Genomic DNA, 20,227 nt, shown 5'->3' with positions numbered 1-20,227 from the left:
TCCATAATAAGACTAAGAGCACCAATATGAAATAAGTAACTGAGAAACTTTCTCTCCCAGGCACACATATCGAAGCACCCTCATCCGCCATGGATTCCGACGCCGGCAGCTCCTTAGCTCGCCGGCGTCACCGTCTCTCACCTCCGTTTTTCTTCTTTAGCTCGTTTCTTGTTTCTATCGTTTTTTTTCTCCATGTTTTTCTCTTATACTTGGGTTTCATTAGCTCTTCTTTTGCCAAAAGCTGTGCAAGTTGTCGTACATGCCATATCCAAGCCAGTTGGCTCCTGTTGCTCATTTCCAGTCCAACTCCGGCCACCACAGCTACGGTAGTTTCAGATCTGACTTTTGATGGTTGTGTTTGTAATGCTCTATCCAGTTCGCCGAAAATTGCCGCACAGCCAGATCTGCATCTCTCTTCGTCCCTTTGGGCGATGACCTCTCTCCCTACGGGGAAGACCTATTTTAGCTTGCCTCGCCGTGAACTAAGCTTCCTCGCCGGTGTTCTCTGTCGTTCATTCACTAGATCTACAAGCACATGTTGCTATGAGTTTTATACTTCAACCTCTGTGGCGAATCGAACCTTGCCGGAAGACCCGAAGACCAATCCCCTGTCACGGCCATTACTTTCCACAGCAACAGAGTCCGGTGTTTGCTCTTACTCTCTTAGCAAGACAGATTCAGGTAACAAGCGGTGTAACGATGGTTTCACAAATGCTCTCTGGCCCCGATACGGTAATATTGGGATCTGGAGTTGCTTCTTGGCCAAAGATTCCGTCTTTCCGCCAAATCCTGTTAAGCACCTTTGCTTTTACGCCGGTCTGAAGGTGGCTCGAGCTACGTCGTCAGATTCATCTATTATCAACCGTCATTTGGTGAGCGAGACTCTATATCCAATTGCTCTCTCCCACATGTCTCCATGGTGTCGACCAAAGCTAGCTATTTCGATTTCAAGAGTATGTTCAGTATCATCTCCAAATTTGAGACTCCTAAAGCTCCAATCATGCAGTCCTCTTAAATTATCCTTTGCGGATAAATTTATCAAATCTTCCTCTCGACAGGACCGAGAGAGATCCTTATCCACCTCCTCCTTTTTAGAGGAGAGAACTTTTCCACCACCCCTTCTCTCCATGAGAGATTGTTATATCCCGATTGCAAAATCGGAAAAGCTTTTCAACTCCTTCACCGTTTTGCTATCTCGTGTAGATGCAACCAGACTTGTCTTTGTGATGTATTCTGGAGGTAAGGGTTGGTTTTCAACGTCACAATGTAAAGTGACTATGACTTATGAATCCGGTTTTACCGTGAATCTCCCGACGCATTTGAGCAGTGTCTCATTTCCGCTGTCAATCTCTTCGGAGAAGCTATCTGATTTAACTTCTGTTGTTTTTAAGTTTCATTGTTGTAATCAAAGAGGATGGATAATTCCCTCTAGCTATTGTATGTTTGAAGTTTAAGATAATGAAATGAAAGGTTGCACAAAAAAAAAGAAATGTTCCATAATTGTTATCAAAGCCGCCCACGTTTTATTGATATTTATCCAAGTTAGATAAATTATTTTCATGGCCCACACAGATATCTATATAAGTATATATATATATATATCTGTGATTCTTATGTTTAATCACTTGCTGTTGTTTTCTTGGAGTTTATAGCTTAACACGAACCAATTGATTAATCAGCTTCTATGGAAAAAAGAAGTCCGGTTCATGATAGAACCAATATGCTTATATGCATGTATTCATGAATAGGCACTTAGGCAGTACTCTACCATATTCACTATTTTTCACCCTACCATATTCATATCAATTAATACGCATAGATTCATGCAAATAACTACCACATTCATCAATTTATTTATGCAAAGCCAAACTGATCAGTGTTCACACCGCCCATATTTTCTAATGTTTATCAAAGTTAAACGCACATTCTGTCCACGATCTATCGTGTGTGAAACTTGTTCTAATGATCAATTTTCTAATTAATCAAAATTTATTAAGAAATTTTATATTTGAGGAAAAGAAATCCAAATATTGACATTGGTAGCCAATATATACATATGTGAAAATATTCTGTTCCACTGGATTAAACGATGAATATTTCTATATTTCTATCTCACCTAATTTAGGTTTTTATATTTAAGCTTTCAAATCTAAATTAAGGTATAAATTTATTTCAAGTTTCATATTAATTCAGTACAGAATAGTTAAACTAATTTATTTGGTCAGTCAAAATAAGACTCCAAATGTAATGATTGTGATAAAATATGACGTCCATCTACTATAAGAGTATATAAGAAATTAACGACTAGATAAATAAAACCATAGTTTTCGAAATGAGTTTTAGGATAATAGTATATACGGTTGACCTAACGGTTACGCCGTAATCTTAAAGCCATCGGGTTTGATTGGATGAAGAGAACGACCAAATCATTATACTATTTATTATGTTTTGCAAATACACCGCAATGTCCTGGCATAACGTAATCTAACTTCATCCTTACGTAATTATGCTGTCTTTGCGTTCACACGTTGACCTAATTCGTTATTTACTTTGACCTCTATACTGATTAAATATATTTTGTTTTGTTTAAATCTTTAAACCAAGAATGCATGTTACTTTCATGTGAGTATTGCTTAAAGAAACTGACAGTCTTGCGGGCACAATACCTTGCCCCCACCATAAAGGTGATCTAACATGACCGGATTCACCACATGGGCTGCAAGATGGGCCACGGGCCTACAGTACAACACTCAGCATCAATAATTGTAAGCTTGCGTTGGCTGGACCGGCTGTTGATAAGATCACCTCATCTTGCAACGCTAGATCAGCTGTATGGAACACTCTCATTCTCATATGATCACTTGTGGCTTGGATTCCCTGTAAGAAAATAGCATTTTCATATCCAAACGATATATAAAAAATGTGGATGAAACGATAATGTTCAGCGACGTATAAGCTGCAATAGATGACAGTAACCAAACCATCAATCATAAATTATATACTCATATCTAAAGTCTTACAAATGTACACGTTTGACTACAAAGTTACATACATAACTAGAAACCAAGTACACGGAATAATCCATCATAAATTACAAAACTCGACAAACACAACATGGAAGTATTTATATATAAAATAAATAACTTAAAAAGGATCAATCACTTCTTCACAACAAAAATGACCAGCACCGTGTTTGAGGTTTCCGAGCTTTCAGCCTTGAGCTCACCACAGTCATCCATTACACTGTTTCAGAGTAGTTCCCCTCTCAGATCCAGCATTATCCATTGCCTTCACCACACTGTACCCCATCCACAACTTTCCCAAAAAACACATGTTCCCCATCAAGCCACAATGTATTCTCCTTACAAATAAAGAACTGAGAACTATTCGTGTTTGGGACCTGCATTGGCCATAGACAATACCCCTGGACCCGTACGCTTCAACTTAAAGTTATCCTCCTGAAACTTAGTCCCATATATCGATTCTCCACCAGTTCCATTCCCACATGTGAAGTCTCCACCTTGGAGACATGAATCCTGGGATTAAAAGGTGAAAGGCTGAGCCTTTGTAGTGTAATGCCTTCCCTGCTTTCGCAACTCCCTTCTCCCCATCATAACACGTCCTAATCCGAAACAATATGTCTTATGATTAAGCGACTCAATGTAAGAAACTAAGACATGGATCAATACATAATGCTTTGTTATATCCAGAACAGATCCATCAACCATATGTCCTAAACAGTTCAAAGAACAAAGTTCTTACTATTTGTCTGATTCAGTGGAAAAATAACTAGCGATTCAAAAACTAAGAAATGTCCCATTCATTAGAATTGTCGATAAGAAAAGAGAGATTCTTATAACACAGAGATATTTTAAAATCTCAATGGATGGTTTTAGGGTTTCGCACAAATATTGAGCTCGCAGGCGTTTTAGATTAGACGTTATCTGCAAGCCTTCGATATGTGCTTTTACGAAAACGCAAATTAAATTAATGGAAGAACCATCTTATCAAACTGAAGTGAAATAGAATCAAGAACATTAACTGGGTTCATCGAAAGGTAATACCTTTTGCAGATTCTCAGGGTTTAGCTTCAATGATGCGAGCGAACGGTTATATAACGGCTTGGCTCAAGGTTTCTGTAAGCTAGGGTTTTTACCAGGAAGATGGAGACAGAGACTTATGTGTGTTTCCCGGTTTTGTCCTAATGGGCTCATTTTAAAAGCCCATAATATGATTCAGGCCATTTATCGAAACTACAGTCATTTCCGTAATTGTTAGTAATATATTCAGATTTACTCTTTTCTATTATTTTTTTTTGTCAAACACAACAAAAAACTAATGATTAAAATTTGATTCAATATGCTGAAATATTATATTTAGAACATTATCAAAATTGTTTCGAGTCAATTTGATTCCCTAGGCTATACTTTTAGTCAAAAATCTGAAAATTCGTACAAAAAGAACCATTGAACAACTTCTAATCATAGTTCCTTGAATCCTTGTTATAGTGATGATGAATGTTTGTGCGTTACGGACGCCACGATGACTTCAAACCAACTAGGAACTTGCCTTTGTACACATTCGTTGACCACCGTAGAGATAAAAGAATAGGGTTAAGCTTCTTCATCATTTCAACGGTGTCTTGCACCACAAGGTACCCTCCTGGCCTTACTATTCTGTCTATTTCCACCACCACCTCCATCAAATCACACCTGATAAAACCAAAAAAAAAAACATCATGTAGTTTTGCTACAGATTCAGACACACAAGCTTGTAGGCAGAATCATAAGTTTTTTTTGTTTACCTTTGAGAAAGATTGGTGAGAAGGAAACTAGAGTGCAAGAGATCATATGATCTAGGGTACGTGTTGAAAGACTCACACCAATCATGGTATATCCCTATCAAACCCCTATCGAAAATCATCGATAAAGTGTCTTCACCTTGTACAGGAACCACATTCATCACCCATAGAGGTCTGTTTATAAGAGCAGCTGCAAATCTGAAACCCAAAAATCAAGAAGACAATGTAAGAAAAATCTTTTATCTGAACTAAACTATATTCAAGAATAGTCTCACCCTCCATAACCAGCATTCATGTCCATCACATTATGAATCTTGGTCCAGTTTATAGCTAAACCGGTTAAGTAGATATCTGACACGGTTCCAGACCAGAGTCTTGTGTCTTCTCTGAAACTCTCTTCACTTCTCTGTTCTGTTAAGAGACTAACCGGCTTATCGGTTAACCTTCCAGGCCATTGGGAAGGCCACTTTCCGGTTAAACCGACCGGTACTTTCGGTACACAGCTAAGCAGAGGAGTGTACCATGAACTGTTCTTCTTTGTGTCTTCTTCATTACAAAGAGGTGGTTCATTGTTCTTACGGGCTCCATAGCAAGAATCTGAGTCTGGTTTCTGGTAAATCACGAACCCGACTTTTGTAAACCGGGTTCTCGCCACAACTTTCCAACACATTGATGTAGTCAAAGACTCCATAGCTACAAGAAAACAAAAAAAAGAACATTCATAAATACCATACGTGTGCTACAAGTAACAAACAATATAAACACACTAACTTTTCCAAACGTTACGGTGTCCTTCATCGTGTTGATAAACCGGTGTAGCTGACCAAACAAAGAACCCTCCAGGTCTTAGAACCCGGTTAAGTTCCAAAAGTGGTCTACCACCTACAACATGAAACTTTATTATACACACACAAAATCATAAAAGCTAAGGTAAAAATAAAAAATAAAAAAATAAAGAAATAAAAGCTAAGGTAATCAGTTGTATATATCGAACCGTATCCATGCCAATGGACTCTGCATCTTGCGCAGTGGATAACATCATAAGCATTATCAGGAAAAGGAAGCTTTTGAGTTCCAATAACAGCTAGTGTAGCTGGGATGCCACGTTCTAGTGCGAACTGAATCTGAGCTTCGTGTTCGTCTTTGGGAGCAAAAGACATTGTGATGACGTTTTTGTCTAGTAACGTCCCACCGAAGCTAGCCACACCACAACCAACGTCGAGAACAACTCTTACTTTCTTTCCCCATTCAAGAGCAGGTAACGTCTGCGAAAATAAAACAAGAACCGTGAAGTTAAAGAGAAGTGGAGAGAGGACAGTGTTGGTTTGTTGTGTATATACCTTTTGTATGTAGTTGATGTAGTGAATGACACCGTCTTTGAACTGAGTTCCACCTCCGGGAAAGACAAAGAAAGGTCCGGTTTTACGAATCCAGTTCTGGTCTTTCTTGTAGTCTACAAGCTTGGGGTGAGGAGCATTATCATACCATATCTACACAAACACATGAGTTTAGAAAAGCAGAACAAGAACAGAGGACAATGTTTAATCAAGAAGCAGAACAAGAACCAAGAAACGATACTCTCACCATGTCTCTGCTCTTAGGCCAAGGCAAAGGAACCTTGTAGCGTTTTGGCAAAGGAACGAGGCATCTAGGAGCAGGCACAGGACAGTGTCTCTCTCTGTGCTCCATGTTCCTCTTAGACTTGAGTTTCTTGATGGCTTTCATGTTATCTAGACACGGCATGTAATCTGGACTCTCGCATCTCTTCCACTCCACCTTCAAACTACTCTTGTCTTTAACCCAATCCATTTCCAAATCTTGATGAACCGGTTCATCATCATCATCGTCGACGCGGGTCTGAGAGACCGGTGGTTCCGGAGGGGGTGGAGGGTTGTTCACGGGGGCGGGACTAGAGGTTGGTGTGAAGGTGGGGACGTCGGAGAGAGAAGAGCGACGGAGGTAAGAGAGAGACAAGTAAGGGAAGAGATCGATGGTGTCGTTGGTTAAGAGGAGGATCGTGACTGACACGAGCAAGATTGAGAGAACGCATAGGCCTGAGAATTTACGGCTTCGGAAGATGTTCATCGTCTTTTCTTTCTTCCACGCAACAGAGGAGAGACTCTGATCGATCTTGGGACAAGAGTAGCGATTGTGTTTATGTGTTGAGAGCTAAAAATAGAAAACAAGATTGGCAGTAAATAAATAACTATGCATGAGACACGTGTCGTTTTACTACTTGTTATGACGTAATGTGAGATAGGGAGATAATCTATGTATATCTTTCCTTATGAAGCCATGATGTGTATTATTTGATGTGCAAGTTAGTGGATGAATATGCCTGAGAATATATAAAGGAGACAAAAACATGGTGACAACTGGTCTAAACCTTCAACCATAAATCTTTACTTTATCTATCCGGTTAGTGGCTTTCCCTTATGTTCTCAAATGAACCATACAAAAGTTTTGTCAAAAAAAAGAACATGTCTTGAACTAATATTGAGTCAATAAAGCTAAAAAAAGATTTTGGTTCGGGTTATGCAAAGGTTTTCGCTTAAAAAGAAAATTATCCACAAGAATTTCGTAGCAAAAAAAAAAGAAAAAAGAAAAGAGAAGAATTTCGTAGCTGCCATAGTATTATGTTCATGTTGTGGAAGCATAAACTAAAAAGATATGCACCTCACTTTCTGTATATTGTGTGTACAATTTGCGATGTAATTTTTTTATGTATTAAAGAAATGAGATACCTAATTTCATAATGTTTTTAATAATACTCCCTCTGTTTCAAAATACATGAAGTTTTAGGTTGAGACACAAATATTAAGAAACTTATTTTTTATCTAAAAAATATCATTAAAATATAAATTAAAAATTATTCAACCAATCACAAAACATACTACAAAATATGATTGGTTACACAGTTTTTAATAAAGTTAAAAAGTACCTTGAAATATGAAAACATCATCTATTTTGAAACATCAAAAACTCACTAAAACATCATCTATTTTGAAACGGAGGGAGTATTAAACTTTATATTATATTAGTTTTTTATTTAATGTTTATAGCTATTACAAAAAAAGCAAAACAATGTAAAACAGAATGCTACTTTGTCTTCCAAGGGAGAACCCACCCTGGTGGATCCCAATACCTTCTCGTAAACCAAATTCCATCAACTCTTGCAATCCATGAACGTAACTGACCACATCGCTGATAATTTGAATGATATACTTCAAGACCATAATAAAATTTATTATTAGGCCCATGACTAATAATGCAAGTCCATTGTGTTTCATCTGCCCAATTATAGTCGCTGAAAGCAACAATATATGGAGTTGCATTAAAGCTTAGCTGATCAGATTTCCTGATCCCCATGTTATCTTTACAATCAATCGACAAAATACTGCCGGGAGTTAGTTGATTATGAAATACTACATGGTTTTTCTTGCAAGAAGCTTCGTTTAACCCAAGACACATAGAACTAATAAACACAAAAACTATCAAACGGTTCATGTTGTGTATCTATGATATTTTTTGGAATGATAAAGATGTCAAACATGTTTGAGTATTTATAGCCCCTGTATGAAAATCATTCATTTTTAACATATTTTTTTACAAAACTAGTAACGCATATATCTATGGATTTAGGTAAATCTTGAATACAAAATGAACTAGTCAAAACATGAGAGATTAGTTTCTATAAGTATAGTTGACCATTACGCTCAATCCAGATAATGCTTACAAAGTAGCTACCTAAACAAAAGATTTCTTGGCAGAAAATAAGTATATATTTGATTGTAGTGGTCAACCATAATAAAATCTAACAAGTTTTCTTCCAAATTTTATGGAAAGAGTTAATATACACATTGATGTATATCACTGCATATATACACATTCATTCTAACAAGTTTCACCAAAGCTAATATCGATGTGTACATACACATCCATTCTACTGAGAGCATCTTTATCCCTAAACCTCAATGGGGTTTCTTAATTTATTTTTTATTTTTTTCGGATTAAAAAAAATTAAAAAGTGCATCAATCGTGGGTCGCCACATGTCGGTGGGACCCGCGAACAGTGCGAAAACCCCATGGTAAGCGGTTCTCATTTCACGCTTTTGGTGACCGATTTTAAGGAAATTTGTGGAGCCTACAAGGAGAGAAACCTATTAACAAACCCGAATAATTGTTATCTAAGAGCATGATTATCCCATGAAATCCAAGTGGGTTTCTTAATAATAATTTAATGATATAAATGTATTTAAGTGGGCTTAAGAACTCTAGTTAAGAAACTTTCATTTTGAGTGGTCCAATGGGAGTTTCTTAATTAGGGATTCTTAACAAAAAAAAACTAATTTTTTTTAAAAATAAAATTTATTTATTAAATAAAACATATTAAAATATAACATTTAAAACATAGATTTAAAAAAAACATAAAAAAAAAATTAGTACAATAAACGAAATTAATTTGAAAAAAACATCCGAGCTCATTAGTTGTATCTATCACGTCCAAATTTACTCTTGTAATGACCACTACTTACTAGAGAAGAAGAAGATGGTAGTTAGTAACATAGCACCAACAAAAGCATAAAGCCGAATCTTTAAGGCAATTGAACAAACAGGTCTTGAGAAATCAACAAAGATTCTTTAAGGCAATTGAACAAAGCTTTCTGACCATGCTAATCCTTCAGACATAAACCGGTATCAACATAACCACAAAACACAAGTCATGTTACATACCTGCTGCGTTCGTTCTCAATCTGGCCGAGTGACAACACCCGCTCATGTGTCCAATGAACAGCAACATGTACACCACGGGTAAAAAGATAGAACGATCAGGAAGACTATTAGCAGAGAAAGAAGATCAAAAGGAAGAGAAATGATATATACCTGACCAGTCTTGAAAATGTAGACGAAGTAGTTTCTCTTCATGGTTCAACTGAAAAAATAACAGATTAGATATTAAGTAACTCACACCAGAACCAGATTAATACTATAAAAAAAAGTACATAGAGAACTAAAAAATGGAAGCGTTACTTTTCTGAGACAGAACATAGCATATAAGGACAACGTAAGAAACATTGAACTCACTTGCAGCTCCACTTTAGCAGAGAGGATGAGACCGATCACCCGCCAAGAACACATAAGTCTTGTTCTTCACCTCCATCCAACTATAGCCAGCTTCTTTCTTCACCTTCCTCTCCTCCATCAGCTTCCTTACTTTAGCTCTCTCTTGCCAATCTCCTGACTCTGCAAACATATTAGACAACAACACATACGCAGCTGAATCCTCTGCGTATCCAGAGATCATACTGTTCCATGTCACCACACTCTTTACCTCCTTCTTATCAAACAAGATCCTAGCTTTCCTAACGTCACCACATTGAAGTGAAAATAAACGAAAAAGTGGTAAAAGTATATTGCATTGAAAGAAGAGTCCCTTGAAAGAAATGAAAAATGTGACCAAACTAAGTTTAAGATGGGCTACTGTCTGCCTAATTAAAATGTGACAATGAGACTAAAACGTACCAGTCTTTTCTCCTTTTCAAATGGGCTACTGTCTGCCTAATTAAATTTCAAACTAAAACTCATTATAAAGGGTGAGTCTCATATCTTTTACCATCTTACGTATGTTCACTCAAGCTTAAGAGAACAGAGAACTCTGTTTGATCAAAGATAAAAAAAACATAGCCAGTTTACAGTATTTACGAACACAAACTAATGATGAAATGGTTTAGAACACATTAACTGAAAATAAAACAAGAAACACTACTTGGAGAATCAAAGAATTACAAAATAAAATAAAACTACAACTACTCTGCAAAATTCTCCACTCATTTTCTATCGACTTGTGGAAGCAGAAGCTTCAGGAACATCAATCAACGGTTCAGATGTTGTCACCGCTGCCATCTCCTCCGGTCTAATCTCTCCAAGCTGTGTCATAACTTGCTGAGCTTCAGGTCTAGTTGACGGCGTAGGATCAACACAATGCAAAGCCAGTTTCAGCGTATTCAACAACTCATCACCCATAGTGTTCACATCACTCAACAACTCCACATCGAAAACCTCATTAGTGGACTCTTCTTTAACCGCAGTAGCAACCCACTGAGGCAGATCCACACCGTTCAAGGCCTCGCTCGGAGACTTCCCAGTCAAAAGCTCCAGTATGATCACACCGAGGCTGTAAACATCGGTCTTTGTGTTGGCTTTCTTCAGCTTAGAGAGCTCAGGTGCTCTGTAACCTAATGCACTAGCCGTTGCTATCACGCTTGATCCTGCTGCTGTTATCATTAGCCTTGAGAGACCGTAGTCTGAGATCTTCGCGTTGTTGTTCTCATCTAGAAGTACATTGCTTGACGTTAGGTTTCCGTGGATGAGGTTTGCGTGCGTGTGAAGGTAGAACAAGCCACGCGCCATTCCTTTTATTAAGTTCATCCTTGTAGGCCAGTTGATATGCACATCTGGTCCTCTTGCTGCATTTTCAAAAACATTAAACCATATGTTATATACAAATGTTACATATCCCATAAAATTATAATCAAAGCTTACCATGGAGGAATGTGGCAAGGTTGCCTCTAGACATGTAATCAAAGACCACAAGCTTCTCTCCCTTGGGTCCCAAGTAATAAGCCCTAAGTGCAAGGAGGTTTGGATGTCTGATTCTTCCCAACACATTAATCTCATTCTCAAACTCTTTCTGCCCTTTGGTGATCTTTTCTCTCAGTCTCTTCACTGCAACTTGACTTCCATCTTCAAGTGTAGCTTTGTAAACTGTTCCATAAGTGCTTTTCCCCATGATCTCTGCCGTTGCACACAGAAGATCATCAGCTGTAAACGCCAGTGGCCCATCAAAGTGAACAAGCTTCCCTCCGGTCTCACCTCCAGCCTCAGCTTCTCCTCCTTTCTCGGTCTTCTTAGCAGTTCCTGGTCCAGCCTCTAGGCCTTTAGGTTTGGATTTGTCTGGTTTCTTCCTCAGCAAGCAACAGAGGAGAATGCACACAAGGATAAACATAACTATGAGGAGTGCTCCGGAAGCAATGAGGATGATGTCTTTAGTACTCAGGTTCCTGCCAGATGACTTCGTAGGAGACGGTGAAGGAGGGTTTATAGTAGGACATGGTGTAGAAACACTGTATCCACAAAGCCCTAGGTTTCCGACAAAGGAGGTGGAGTTGAACTTTTGGGACAAGAGAGTGGGAACAGGACCAGATAAGTTGTTGTAAGAGACATTGAAGAAAGTAAGGCTTTTCAGATCAGTGATGGAATCAGGAATCTCTCCGGTGAGTCTGTTTTGAGACAAATCTAGAAGTGTAAGCTTAGTGAGTTTGCTTAGCTCGGAAGGTAGGGCACCACTGATCCTATTATGACTAAAGGAAAAGACTTGTAGGTCAAGTAAGTTACAAAGTGAAAACGGGAATGGGCCAGAGAGAGAGTTGTGGTCAAGAGACAAGACACGGAGACTAGGAGAGGTGTTGTTAGTACTCCCCCAAGTGTCTAAGACAGGACCAGAGAGGTTGTTATGGTCAAGAGAAAGAAACTGAAGAGAAGAAGAGCGAGTGAGACTCACTGGGATTTGACCAGAGAGTGAGTTGAAGCTGAGGTTAAGCCTAAGAAGCTTAGTGGAATCAGCAAGACTCGTAGGGATAGCTTCAGAGAGAAGGTTATTACTGAGATCAAGTGTCTGAAGGAAACGAGAAGCACCTAGAGAAGCAGGGATGGAACCGGTGAGACGGTTGTTGAAGAGCTGAACTCCTCTGAGATTAGGAATGAGTCCTAAAGACAAAGGAATAGAGCCTCCGAGGTTGTTGTCGTGAAGACTAAGCTTGCGTAGAGCTTGAAGCTGTCCTATCTTCTCAGAGATTCTACCTCCGAGAGACTTCCATGGGAGCTGAATCACTATAACTTGACCTTGAGCACATTTGATTCCAGCCCAGCCTCCGGAGCAAGCGGTGAAGCCTGAACCGTTCCAGCTTCTTAAGACCCCTCTTGGGTCGATGAACTCTTGTTTGACAGCTTGAAGGCCTTGGTAGTCAGCTTGTGTGATCACTACACCGTCCCAGGCTTGGCTTGAGCCGGGAGAGACGAAGAAGAGGAGGGTGATGATGATTAGGTGAAGGAGAAAGAAGCTTCGAAGTGAAGCCATAGGATGATCAATGGTGGTGTTGATCAATGAAGAAGAGAGAAGAGAAAGAGGAAGAGGAAGAAGAGTGAATAATGAATGAGACTCCTAAGCAAGGATGGAACAGGGAATGGTTTTGGATTTGAAAGAGTTTTGTACAGAGAGAGATGAGTTTCGTTGGGAAAGAACATCATAGCACGTGCCCATCTTACAGAGAGAGAATCTTTGTGTTCTTTTTTATCTTCTAGTGAGAGAGAGGAGACAAAGATCAGGTGATTGTAATAAGAGGCTCTGGGGTGGAGCAGAGGCTCTCTAATAACTAAATGAGTTCTAACGGCTAGTTTCATTTATTATATTATTCGTTTTCTTAGTTAATTGTGTGTGTTTTGAATACTTTGGTTTTTACATTGGGTCGATCTACCTCATGTATTTTGTTATGACCATGTGAATAAAATAATTATTTGAACATTTGGATTAGTTTTCAATGAATGCAAATTTAACAAAGATTTTTAATAATTATTTTTTTTGCATGAGTTTCAAAAATCAGTTAAAATGTTTGTTCTCATAAAAATTGATAACTAACTTTTAACACAAAAAACTCTCATTCGTTTTCAGTTACAAAAAATCAATACTATTAAAACAAGAACATGCCCCCATTGATATTAGTTGAGTCCAATTTAAAAAAAAATGATTTTTATATAACTGCATCAAATATAACTGCATCAGTTGATATATTCATAATTATGTAGATAATTGAGTAACTGAATCTAAAATTAACTAAAAGGGACGTAGGAAGCAGTTACGTTGATCAATTATATTAGAAATAATCAGGACCCACTTTACTGGATTATCTGACCCACTAAATAATATATATCTTCTTTTATCAAATAGTTAATCTGGTCATGGATTATAAATGGTGTATTCTGGAAGTTTTTATTTAATTTTATTTTACTTTTTAATTTCCAGTTCATAAAATGTTCCAAAATTTGAATTATCGTAAATGTTTTGTAAAGTCTGTACATATTGTTTGTTATATGTACCGCTAAGGAAAAAAAGGTACCGATAAGGAATATTTAAATAAGTTAAAAAATATATCATATATTGCTAATAGGTAAGATTAAATATAAAATTCTAATTTAATATGGATTAGATCAATTGTATATCCTAATTATAAGAGATATCATATTTATTAGATAGAATAGATATGAAGTATATGTTTTTAATATTTAGTCACAATATGTCTAATAGGTGCAAAACAAAATATAAACAAAATATGTCTAATGGATTAAAGTATATGTTTTTAGCTATTTATTCTTTAATCCTTCGAATAATGTAGTATTTTGTCAAAATCAATAGCATGCTTCAATCTGAAACTAAATATATATGAGCATATTCTAAATACAAAATTGAAGTATTTAACAAAATCATTTAAGATATAGAAAATTTAGTCCAACCAAAATCTAAAAAGTATATTTTTGGAAGTAAATTTAAGATTATTAAAACTATTTAATTAAATTGATATTATTATAGAAGTATTATTTATAAAAATATATTCTACGAGTTTTAGTTAAAGGGTTTTAAATAGGTTATTCGATTAGAAAATATTTATTAAATGTGATTATAATTAAGGTTAGTGAAAATCATATTTACACATTTACATATATATAAATATTATTTATAAAAATATATTCTACGAGATTTATTTAACAGAATTTAAATAGGTTATTCGAGTAAAAATATTTATTAAATGTGATTTTACTTAAAGTTACTGAAGATCATATTAACCCATATATATATATATAATAGAATATAATAAAATTATTTTTTAAAACATTTTTCAAAAAACATTATTCGGTTTTTGGTGTGGATTGAATTTGATATTAGTTTTCAGATATAACACTCTAAGAACCACAATCATAATCGTGTTTTAATAGAATATATTAAACAAAAATATAAATAAAAAAATAAATATAAAAATTAAATTACTCAAAAAAATTAAAACAAAAAATATACCCGCCCTTCGAAAGGGCGGGTCAGAATCTAGTAATAATTTATTATCCACTTTGTCATGAGTGTTATCATGGTTCATATTGGTGTCTCAAAGAAAATCATGGTTCATATTGAATCAATAAAAATATAATTATTAGCTTCGAATTCGTACTTGTTGTATGTTTTGTATTTTTTTTTTCTGAAATGGAACCTCATCGCTCTATTAGTGTGTGAGTTTATATTAGGCAATACTAATTCCAAATCGAGATGAAAGTATTGTTAATAAGATAAAATTATAAAAATAAAGAAGACAACAGTTAAACTATTTTAAGTGAATAATATAGAAAGTATAAAATAAAATACTTTGCAAAAGATCAAAGTATTTAAAACTTTTTGTTTTTGGCAGACCAGCTTCGTTTAATGCGCCGGAGCTTTGCCTATGGACAACAAACCGCTCCTTCACTTCTAACGGCTATATTTGTGGGGTCCTGAGACATGGATCATTAGATCTGCTAAGCAAATTAACAAACACGTTTACTTGTGGTTAATAATGAAATTATACTCCAAAGTGAAAAGTAATAATGTATAATTTATATAATTTGAAATTAGAAAGGCAAAACTTTATTTAATAGAAAAAGAAGAGAAGGGTTGTGCCGTACGAGGTTAATGAATATGTATGTTGACGTTGATCTATCTTTACCTTTTTTTTTTTTTTTGATCAACAGATCTATCTTTACTTCTCTCCTCTTTAAGACAGTTGTTGAGTGGTTCACGTGTAACCCGTTAGATATGTAGGCTTTCCACTTTTGAACTTAAATTTTAAATGTTCTTCGTGTATTTGACTACAAACATTTCGTTTTTTCAGAGAATGTCAAGAGTAGACTATGATCAATGACATATCATTCTTATGGGTAGAACAGTAAGGTTGCAAGAAATAATCTTTACCTTAAACTCAACATAATATGCCACCAGTAGAGATGTTAAAATGGATTCAACTTAACATAATTAATTTTTTTAAACCCTAATACTGAGTTTTGGTACCATGGACCACACATGGATCATATATAATTAAATACCTGGACTTAACAAAGTTAAGTTTTTTTCTTCACTAAACAAGGTTAATATACTAAGATTTTTTTGTCAACACAACATTTTGTAATCATGATTTCCTTTTAATTTGGCCCACCAATCATTTTAAAAATATTTTAGGGCCTGATCCATAAAAGTTGCGCTGGCCCAATACCTTCAGGTCACGGGTTCGAGCTGTCCTTCTGCTTTTCTTTTCCTTGATCAACAGTACTATTATTTTAAAATACATGACACTCTAATGATGTTTTTCATGTACATGACACTCTAATGATGATTTTTAAACACTTGTCTCTTGATGTTTTTGTTGTTACTTATTGGTAAGTACTAGAAAACAAAATAACTAGACTTTTTATTTTTCTTGTTGGATGTCAATTTTATTTCAAGATAAGTCATGGTCAAGAAAATTTAACTTGATTTGATCAAAGTATTAGAGTAGACTATATGTATTTTGAACATAACTTCTACAGAAAATTTTAATAACATTTGAATAAAGACTCGTCTTCCAAAATTTATTTCAACCTCCACAATAAATAGTCACTACCTTATTTAAAAAATGAGCTTTGTTGTGTGTTGTTTTTAAGGTATACATTTTCTAAGGTTCACCACCATATGTGGAAAACAATGTTCGTTGATTTGCAGGTACTAATATAAGCTATAGAATATGTTGTACAATAAAAGAAATAATATGTCATGTACTGTTTTGTTGCCTAGTACCTAGATAAACTTGGGTTTCATAACAAGTTTTATTTTTAGGAGATGGTTTTTCACTGATTATGTTGTTTTAAACTTTTAGTACTTATAGACAATACTTAGCTTTTAAAAGAAATAAATAATGTCATTCCATGAATTCTTTAGCATCTACAGAAATGTAAAAAATGTCTATCAAATGGTCAAATATAACTCTAAAATAATGATGAACAAAGTTAAAAAAATATGCATAAATGTCATTTGAACTTAACAAAAACATTATTGGTCACCACTACCACACAGTTTGTGAAATGCAATGTGAGTGGGGTATGGTCAAACACGAAAATGAGTTGTGGATAGCATATATTTTACATGACCAATAATGTTTTTGTCATTATAGCATTTTCTCAGAGATGGTCTATTAAAAGCATATCGATCAACTATACTTTTGCCTATTGAAATTTAATATATAAGAAAGAAAAATTTAAAATCTGTCATAAATATTTCAAATATATATAGTCAATTCGTATATAAATGGTCAATTGATGAGATTAATCTTCGAAAGAAATTTAATTTTTTTAACCAATTTAATTCACCATATACTATTTTTTTGATCTCTGAAACAAGTAGCTAGTTGTTGATTCTTCCTCTTATCATTGTATTTCTTATATAAAAATAATTTCTTATTAAAACCAAAAACATAAAACACATTTGAAAAATCAGATCTAGAAAATCTATAATACTTGTATCCAGAATTTTTGCATCGTTATACTGTGTTTACACTATGACTTGGATACATAAATATGTTTATATAGTTTACTACTTTAAATGATTTGAGGAAAAAACAATTTAGTAAGTAAATGACCAAAATAGCATGGTCAACCAAAAAATGAACAAAGAAAAAAAAATATTATTGAAGTAGTTGATTTTCCACAACGTTGTCGTAGTGTTTCTCTGTCATTGCTACATATTTTTTTCTAATATATTTTACAAGATTTTCTTAGAAAATTTCAAACTCACAGTCAAATAGCATTTTTCAGAGATAGTCTATTAAAAGCATACCTATGAACTATACTTTTAGCTATTGAAATTTAATAGTATGCAGGAAAGAAAATTTTAAAATCTACCAAAAATATTTCAAATATATATAGTCAATTCGTATATAAAATAGTCAATTCATGAAATTAATCTTCGAAAGAAATTAATTTTTTTTTACCAATTCAATTCACCATATACTATTTTTTATCTCTGAAACAAGTAGCTAATTGTTGACTCTTCCTTTAATCATTGTATTTTTTATATAAAAATATTTTTTTATTAAAACCAAAAACATGAAATACATTTGAAAAATCAGAAAATCTATACCACTTGCATCCTGAAGTTTTGCACCATCATACTGTGTTTACACTATGACTTGGGGGATGATTGGTAAGTGCTGTAGCTTTATATTTTTTGCTGTAGAATTTAATCTGTAGATTTATTTGCTGTAGCTTTTCTTGCTGTAGATTTCTAAAGCACTAATTTTTTGCTCTGGAAATAAAGCTCTCTACAGCCATATTTTGATTTTTCAGAGATTTTATTGCTGTGAGTTTTTTAAGGAAAGAAAAGCTTGATTGGTTGACATATATAGCTGTAGACTAAATTTTGGCTGTCCAAAGCATCTACAGCCCCAACCAATCATCCCCTTGGATACATAAGTAGGTTCATATATTTTACTCCTTTCATATGATTTGAGGAAAAAAAAATTTAGTAAGTAAATGCGATAAAATCTTGAAAGCGTTTGGGACTTATGGAAAAGCTATTGGATAATGCATTAATTTTGAAAAATCATTCTTACTCTTTAGTAAGAGAATACCTAGACATGTCAAAGAAACTATGGCTCCGATTGGTGACATGTAGTATTAGCTTTGAGTTACCAAAAAATGTATAGTTCGACGTAATTTGCAGTAAAAATTATGTGGTAGAAACTGTAGATGCAGTAGGTTTACTGTATAAATTTGAGTTAATATATTTTGAAATAATTGACTGGTAACATTTTTGATGTATAAATTGCAGTATGTATAATTTCTTTAAAAAATCTAAATATCATAAATAATAACATTTATTATATATTTAATTAAATAATTAAAAAACTAAATATAATTTAAAAATTAAGAACATATATTAAAAACAAATTAATAATTAAAATTAACAAATAAAATCATAGGATATAACATTTTAATCATCAAACAAAATTAAAAATATAAAAACAATTTGGATTAACTAACTAGAGTTTTTTTTTTGTTAAAAACTAACTAAAGTGAAAAATAATTAGAAAGTCTTTGGCTAACAAGTAGGTAATTTATTAAAATATTGTATTAATTAGTAACAACTAAACGTACACTATGTGATCATGTATTATAATTTTTTAATTTGTTAAAAAAAAATAAAAAAGGGACGTGACCAAAAAATTATTTAACTAGTCTTAATACATGAAAATTTTATTGATGTTGATTTAAGATTTGATTTATCATTCTTACAAAGGATATAACTCAAACTAGTAACTCAACAATAATACATTATATCTCAAATTTAACATCAAAAACTCAAAACTAATTTATGATTGGTGACATTTTTGATTTTTCAGCATAACTCAAACTAAATCAACTCTAATACATGTTACCAATCAAAGCCTATAAAAGCTTCAACTGGAATTGAAAATGAAGGAGGAATGAGTTCCTATCTTGGTATCCCTGAAGATATTAGCGTTTCAAAGATAAGGCTCTTTGCCTTTCTGAAAGAACGACTGCAAAACCGTGTTAATGGCTGGACAGGAAGATGGCTATCAATGGGAGGAAAGGAGGTGCTCATAAAGTCTATATTGTCGGCTCTGCTTACGTATGTAATGTCAAACATGCTTCTACCTTTAGAGCATCTCCAAAAGAAACTCTATAACTCCAAATATAGAGTTTTTTGCTCTCCAAAAAGGAACTTCAAAACTTCAAATTTGAAGTTTTGAAGAGTGAAACTCCAAATATAGAGTTTCACTTTTCAAAACTTCAAATTTGAAGTTTCATCTTTTTATTTGCATTTTGGTCCTTACAATTATACATCATATTTATAATTCTTAAATATTTTTTTTGTTTATTGTTTTAATCCTTAAAACTTTTATATCTCATAAATATTTCAAATTTGTTATATAAACTTAAGTTTTACACATTAAATTAAATAAAAAAAAATTAAAACAAGATTTATAATATTTTAAAACTAGAATTAAACAACAAGAATATTACAAAAAACCATAATAAAAACTTATTAAAAAGACACATGAAGACATAATTATTACTCAAATTTAAATATTATAACAAGACTAATAGTCTGGTAAATTTGCTCCGGAACCTCCAAAATCTCCAAAATATTGTTCAACAAATTTTGTGTAACCGAAGATGATTGTTGTTGTTGCTCTTGACGCATTTTTCGTATGATTCTTTCTTGTTCAGATCGAATGTATTCACGAATATTAACGTCATCGATAGAAGCTAAGTTTTTTAGCAATATTTTATTTTCCT

At 34.2% G+C, this 20,227-nt stretch overlaps 3 protein-coding genes and 1 pseudogene across 3 annotated transcripts; all 4 read right to left on the bottom strand.

Annotated features, from left to right (window-relative positions):
- Nucleotides 1-2,985: 2,985 nt before the first annotated feature.
- LOC106447912 lies at nucleotides 2,986-4,214 on the bottom strand (annotated as a pseudogene).
- Nucleotides 4,215-4,339: 125 nt separating this feature from the next.
- LOC106445328 (probable methyltransferase PMT22) lies at nucleotides 4,340-6,971 on the bottom strand. The gene is made up of 7 exons (XM_013886852.3): nucleotides 6,386-6,971; nucleotides 6,142-6,291; nucleotides 5,796-6,066; nucleotides 5,573-5,683; nucleotides 5,077-5,494; nucleotides 4,805-4,999; nucleotides 4,340-4,712 (listed from the first exon to the last, which is right to left on the bottom strand). Exons 1-7 carry the CDS (start codon nucleotides 6,884-6,886, stop codon nucleotides 4,529-4,531), a joined length of 1,830 nt encoding a protein of 609 aa, XP_013742306.1. The 5' UTR covers nucleotides 6,887-6,971; the 3' UTR covers nucleotides 4,340-4,528.
- Nucleotides 6,972-9,442: 2,471 nt separating this feature from the next.
- LOC125608422 (pentatricopeptide repeat-containing protein At4g33170-like) lies at nucleotides 9,443-10,106 on the bottom strand. The gene is made up of 5 exons (XM_048778899.1): nucleotides 9,919-10,106; nucleotides 9,833-9,836; nucleotides 9,691-9,734; nucleotides 9,536-9,639; nucleotides 9,443-9,480 (listed from the first exon to the last, which is right to left on the bottom strand). The coding sequence occupies exons 1-5, from the start codon at nucleotides 10,104-10,106 to the stop codon at nucleotides 9,443-9,445; spliced, it is 378 nt and encodes a 125-aa protein (XP_048634856.1).
- Nucleotides 10,107-10,439: 333 nt separating this feature from the next.
- On the bottom strand, nucleotides 10,440-13,556 carry LOC106430976 (probable leucine-rich repeat receptor-like protein kinase IMK3). Its single transcript, XM_013871775.3, has 2 exons — nucleotides 11,345-13,556; nucleotides 10,440-11,268 (listed from the first exon to the last, which is right to left on the bottom strand). The coding sequence occupies exons 1-2, from the start codon at nucleotides 12,936-12,938 to the stop codon at nucleotides 10,637-10,639; spliced, it is 2,226 nt and encodes a 741-aa protein (XP_013727229.1). The 5' UTR covers nucleotides 12,939-13,556; the 3' UTR covers nucleotides 10,440-10,636.
- Nucleotides 13,557-20,227: the final 6,671 nt, after the last annotated feature.

Source organism: Brassica napus, chromosome A4 (genome assembly GCF_020379485.1).
Source record: "Brassica napus cultivar Da-Ae chromosome A4, Da-Ae, whole genome shotgun sequence".
Lineage (NCBI taxonomy): Eukaryota > Viridiplantae > Streptophyta > Magnoliopsida > Brassicales > Brassicaceae > Brassica > Brassica napus.
This window is presented reverse-complemented; position numbering and strand designations above follow the sequence as displayed.